Genomic DNA, 5,696 nt, shown 5'->3' on the forward strand with positions numbered 1-5,696 from the left:
CACTGGGAGCAGCCGAAAATCCTTTTGGCAGGAAAGAAACACATTTTTGGTCCCCGGGGCTCTCTTCTGGCCCGGCGTTGGCGGTCGACTCCGCTTCCCGGGCCGACTTCGGGGGTCATGGCGCTGTGGTCCACCTACAGGTCACAGAGCCCTTCACACCCCTGCCCCAGCCCGGCCAGGAAAGGATGTGCAGCCTCTTTGTGGACGGTCATACAGCGAACGGACCCAAGGTGCTTTGCTGGGGCCCCTTCTCGAGCAAACCCAACCCCCGCCCCCTGCTTCTCGGCCCCACCAGCACGTGATGCGCTCCATAGCCCAGCTGGCCAAACGGGAGGGTGACCCTTGGGAATGGTGGGGGGGGGGGGCAGTTTGAGGTCCCCTGGATACTCATGGCAGTCCCAGAGTAGGGACACAGGGTCCTTGGGGTGGAGACCCTCCCCTGGGTCCCTGCCTCCCCAACTCCTCAGCTCTGAGGATCCGGACTTCCACCACCGCGGGACTCACCCCCTCCCATCCCTGTGAGCCCCCATGCCTGCATACCACCCCTCAGAGGCCCCCCGGCAAGTGGGGGGAGGCTGCCTGTCCCCGCCCGGGGACAGCCACGTGCCTGTGTGGGGCCAGGAGCGCGGGGCTCAACCTGGCCGAGGGCCACACTCAAGATGGGCCTGCGGGCGCATGCGTTTTGCTCCGAGGCCACACTGGAATATTTGAGTCCTGCCGACGGATGTGATATAAAAATACAGCCGGCTGCCAGCACGGCCGGGAAGGACGGCTTCCTCGCCAGCAAGTGCCACAGCAACGTGTTTTCTCCCGTCCCCCAGCCCCCACCCCCGGAGCCGGGGGCGGAGCTCAAAGATTGGAGTGCTTTTCTAGAGTGTTAAATCTGCCTGCTCGAGTCATTTTTTTTTTTTTTTAATTCCATACTGAGCTGGAATGGATTGCTTGGATTATTCTTCCTTTCCCTCTTCTCCAAGCTCAGCAATTGAATTAAAATACAGGAACGAATCTGAACAAACGTATGTCTCTGTGCGTCTCGTAAGAGCCGCCTCGGCGGCGGGCTGGGCTGGGCTGGGCTGGGGCTGGGCCGGCGGGGCATTCAGGCCGGTCCCCCCACGCAGCGCCCAGCCCTCCTCGATCTTTCTGTGGATGCTTTTTCTTATTCTGTCTGAAACGTCCTGAGAGCCCACGGGGAAGCCTTGGGCAGAAAGGAGCCTGTGCAAAATGCTCCTCCAGCGGCAAGGCCCAGGCAGGAGCCGGCGGTCCCCAGGCACTGGAGCCGGGTGTTCAGGACGTGGGGTCCGGAGTTGGACGTTTCTGGGTTCGCGGTGTGCCCCGCCCCCACCACCTTACACCTCAGTTTCCTCAGCCCCGGAGTGGGGTTGACCGCGAGCCCGGCACCCTGGAGTAGACGTGGAGATGCCCGGACGGGAGGGAGGAGAGCCGCCGTGTGGGGGAGCGGGACGCGGCGGACTGAGCTGAGCAGCTCAACAGGGGTCTGGGCCCCCGCTCTGCACGTTAGAGAAATCCCCCCCGGAGACGGTTTCCAGACCGCGCTGGGGCAGCTGGTGCCCACAGGCACCTCCAGGGAGACAGCAGCGTCCCCGCCACACGGCACCGAAGAAGACAGCGAGTCCCAGAGCCAGACGACTGGCCCGTTTCCCTGCGGCTGGGCCGGGTGAGAAGCCGTTTATCCAGCTGAAAAGACGGTCTCTCCAGGCGGCAATTACCATCAAGTGGTGAACATCTGGTGGCTGAATGGGGCATGAAGCACCAGGCCCGGCGACAGCCCTGGAAGGTGCAATTCTCACAATTAGGGAGCCAATGGAGCAGAGTGTGCTGACATTGCTCCCTGGGCCGTGCATCACGCTGCGCGCTCCCGTCGTAGACTCGGAGTGCATCCCCCAGGAGCCCTGCGTGGGGGCGTCGTCACCCCACTGCACGGAGAAGGCGCTGCAGGCCGAGAGCAGTACCCGTGTCCGTGGAGCCGTCTCCGAGGGAAGGTCACCTCTCGCGGGGCCCCCAGATCCGCCGGCGGGTTGGACCGCAGATGGACCGGCCCGGCATCGACCCCCTCCCCCACTTCACAGAAGGGGTGCTGAGGCCCAGGGAGGGCAGGAGTTTGTCCCCGCTGGCTCCACAGTCCTGCGGCAGAGCCGGGCCTGTGACACGGACAGCCCGTCGGGCCCCTGCCTGATGATAGGAGGTCAGCGATGTCCCCATCAGCCTTGGCCAGCCATTTCCACCACCCCTCTCTCCCCACCTGTCCCTGAGCCTAAACGTAGCGGGTGTAAGTGCTCCCGCGTGAGTGAGAGTGTGCGCAGTCCGGGAGAGTTCTTCCCAGGCGGGTGTCCTGAGAACCCATAACTTGGAGTGACGGGGTGGGGCAGATACAGAGGAGGGCTCCCCAAGGGACAGCCCCATCAAGTCAGACCAAGGAAGGGGCCTGTCCTGGCTCTTGACTCAGGGGACAGGCGTTCAGGAATGGAAGGCAGGACCCGGGGCTGACCCATCGTGGGGACAGACCCACGGTCACTCCAGGTCAAGGACAGATGGGTGGTGATGCAAGAGAGAGCAGGGCTGTGCAGGCAGGGCTCTGCAGGGAAGGGTACATATGGAAAGGGGCCCAGAGGGAGCAACAGGTGGATAGGACAGGACGGTCACAGCAGGGGTCTCCAGAATGAGCCCCCACCAGCCAGGGGTCTCCAGGCTCTGTGGTGGGGGCTGGAAGAGTCTGGGGGGAGGACCTCTCCACTTCCTGCTGGCTCCTTCTCGCCCCCTCCTCAAGCCTCGGTGTGGAGTATGACACCTGGGGAAGGGGAGGGGGGAGGGTGGGGCGAGGGGACGAGGGGCTGGGCTGCTGGTGGGGGGGGTGGTTGAGGAGGACGGGCAGGTTCCAGCCTCTCCTCTGCCGATGCAGGTGGTGGCCCCCTCACTCCATGTTCAAAACCCCTGAGAAAGTGGTAAAGGTCACCGGTAAGGACTAAGGAAGGATCTGGGGACTTGTCAGGCCTCAACCCCGCCCCATTGGTGGGTGGGGCCCTCTTCTGGGCAGGGCTCACCCATGTCTCCTCCATAGTGGAAAATCCACAAAGTGTTCCCAGGCGACAGCATGGTCCAAAGTTACTGGGGGGGAGGGGGCAGAACTGGGGCCTTAGATCATGAGAGCCCTGCTTCTCTCCATGGGGGACAAGCTCCCGGGCCAGGAACGGGATGCAGGGGGAAGGGGGGGTGGGCAGGGTGAGGTTTGGAAGATACCCCCACGCTGGCGGCTTAAGGACTGACTGCTACATCAACGCTTAGATTACAAAGGTTTATTTAGAAAATAGTTTGGTTGTTTGTCTGTCGTTTTTGGCAAACATTTAAATACTTTCAGTAACCAAAGATTGTCAGTGGCCTCTTTCTTCCCCCAAGACAGCCGCCCCCACGAGGTCCTGGGGAAGTCAGCCCTTGCTCAGAGGTGGTGTGTGCTGGGGGGGGGGGGGGGGTTGAGGGGGAAGGGGGGACTCCTTTCTCGCCCGTTCGGGAGGTTGCATTTACTTCTGCTAAGACCCTGACCTCAAAGCCACACCTCACAGGGCCCCCAGAGCCAGATCCAGGCCCGGAGCCCCAGAAGCAGCCCTTTGCTGAGACGGGAAGGCAGAGGGGTCGCCCCTCTCTCCTCCCCTCTCCCCAGGGACCCTGCGTCTCTCAGCCCATGCTCCCGGCCCCCGCCGGCACCCTCCCCTGGGCTCTGGAGGCCAATCCATCCCCGGGTCTCTGGGGAAGCTACCCCCCTGCTATCCCCTGCGGGGCCACGCCTTCCCGGGCCTCCGCCCGGAGCTGTCCAGGGTCTCCCGGCAGGGCGGGGCGAGCAGCTCACTGCCTGAAGCCCCTTCGCCTCCGTCGGAAGAGGATGTGCTTGAATGAACGCCGGAAGTCCTGGTTAAAGACGGTGTAGATGACCGGGTTGAGCGAGCTGTTGCAGTAGCCGATCCAGAAAAAGAACTTGAAGAGCGGGTCGGGCACCTGGCAGGCCTCGCGGCAGATGCCGTACAGGCTGTAGCTGAAGAAGAAGGGGAACCAGCAGAGCACGAACACGCCCATGACCACCGCCAGCACGAAGGTGAAGCGCTTCTCGCGCGCCTGGGCCACCTTGCGGCGGCACACGCTGCTGCGCGCCCGGCGCCGGCGCGACAGAAAGAACTCGACGGAGCGTGAGCTGGCGCGCGACAGGCGCCCGCCGGGCCCCGGGGACCTCGCGGCAGCCAGCGTGCCCGAATCGGTCGCCCCTGGCCCCGGCGCCGGCCCCTCGGCGCCGCCCGTGCCGCCCGCGCCCCCCTCGCCGCCCGCGCGCCGCCGCCGCCCGCCCCGCCGCAGGGCACACCGGCGCCGCCGCCGCTCGGCCGCCGCGCTGCTCTCCTCCGGATCCACGTCGGCGCACGGGCGGCGCGGGGGCGCGCAGTGCCCGTTCTCGCCCGCTCCCGCTGCCGCACCCAGCCCGTTCTCCGTGGTCGGGGACGCGCCGTCGGGGCCCGCGGGCGCGCGCTTCTCGCTGAGCGTGCGCGTGCGCAGCTTGGCCACGCGGTAGATGCGCGCGTAGACCAGGCCCATGATGAGGCAGGGCGCGAAGAAGGAGCCGATGCAGGAGGACAGGATGTACCACGTCTCGTCGTTGAGGCCGCACTGCGGGTAGGCGGCACTGTCGGGCTGGCGGTAGAGCGAGACGAGCGGGGGGAAGGAGATGACAGCCGAGATAAGCCACACGGCCACGATGGTCGCCTTGACGCGGCGCGGTGTGCGCTTCAGGTTGTACTCGACGGCCTGCGTCACCGACCAGTAGCGGTCCAGGCTGATGGCGCACAGGTGCACGATGGACGAGGTGCAGAAGAGCACGTCGAGCGCCAGGTACACGCCGCACCACACCTGCCCGAAGTACCAGTAGGCCATGAGCTCGTTGGCCAGCGAGAAGGGCATGACCAGCGTGGCCACCAGGATGTCGGCCGAGGCCAGCGACACCAGGAAGAGGTTCTGCGGCGCCCGCAGCGCCCGGCTGGTCAGCACGGCGATCACCACCAGCACGTTGCCCACCACGGTGAAGACGATGAGGAAGCCCACCACGGCCGCCAGCCCCGCCACGGCGCCCGCCGAGTACTGGCCCGGGGGCGGCCCCCAGGCGGCCCCCGGCGCGGCGCCCGAGGCGTTGGCGGCCCCGCCGCTGCCCCCCTCGCCGGCGCCGCTCGCGTTGGGGCCCGCCGCCGCCGTCGCCGCCGCCGCCAGCGCCGCCGCCAGCGCCGGGGACGCCATGGTCCTCCCGCGAGCTACTACGCGGTCCCGCCTGGAGCCGGGGCGCAGCCGCGGCAGCTCGGGCGCCCCCCAACCCCGGCCGGCGCCCGCATCGCCGCCTGCTCCTGGGGCGCGCCCGCCGGGGACCGCGGCGCCCCGCAGCCGGCCCTCGGCCGTGGTGGCTCGGCGGGCGAGCGGCGCGCCGGAGAGCGTGGCTGCCGGGCTCCCCGCAGCTGCCGCGCGCGTAAGTGCAGAGCAGGAGGCTCCCGGAGCCAGCGGCGACGCGGCGGCGGCGGCGGCGGCGGCGGGGGGGAGGAGGGCGGGGGGAGGGGGGCAGGTCCCGGGGTCCTCGCGCCGGCCCCGCCCTCGGCCCCGCTCACGGGGAGCGCCCGGGCCGCGAGCCCACGGTGATGCGGCGCCCGAGCGGGCGTGCC

At 67.3% G+C, this 5,696-nt stretch overlaps 1 protein-coding gene across 1 annotated transcript; it reads right to left on the bottom strand.

Annotated features, from left to right (window-relative positions):
- Nucleotides 1–3,338: 3,338 nt before the first annotated feature.
- Nucleotides 3,339–5,283, bottom strand: ADRA2C (adrenoceptor alpha 2C). The gene has a single exon (XM_047847299.1). It carries the CDS (start codon nt 5,281–5,283, stop codon nt 3,856–3,858), a length of 1,428 nt encoding a protein of 475 aa, XP_047703255.1. The 3' UTR covers nt 3,339–3,855.
- Nucleotides 5,284–5,696: the final 413 nt, after the last annotated feature.

The sequence above is a fragment of the Prionailurus viverrinus genome, unplaced genomic scaffold, assembly GCF_022837055.1.
Source record: "Prionailurus viverrinus isolate Anna unplaced genomic scaffold, UM_Priviv_1.0 scaffold_45, whole genome shotgun sequence".
In the NCBI taxonomy this organism is placed as follows: Eukaryota; Metazoa; Chordata; class Mammalia; order Carnivora; family Felidae; genus Prionailurus; species Prionailurus viverrinus.

Excerpts from the sequence above, each read along its gene's own strand:
- ADRA2C (XM_047847299.1), bottom strand. The coding sequence starts at position 5,283 with ATGGCGTCCCCGGCGCTGGCGGCGGCGCTGGCGGCGGCGGCGACGGCG.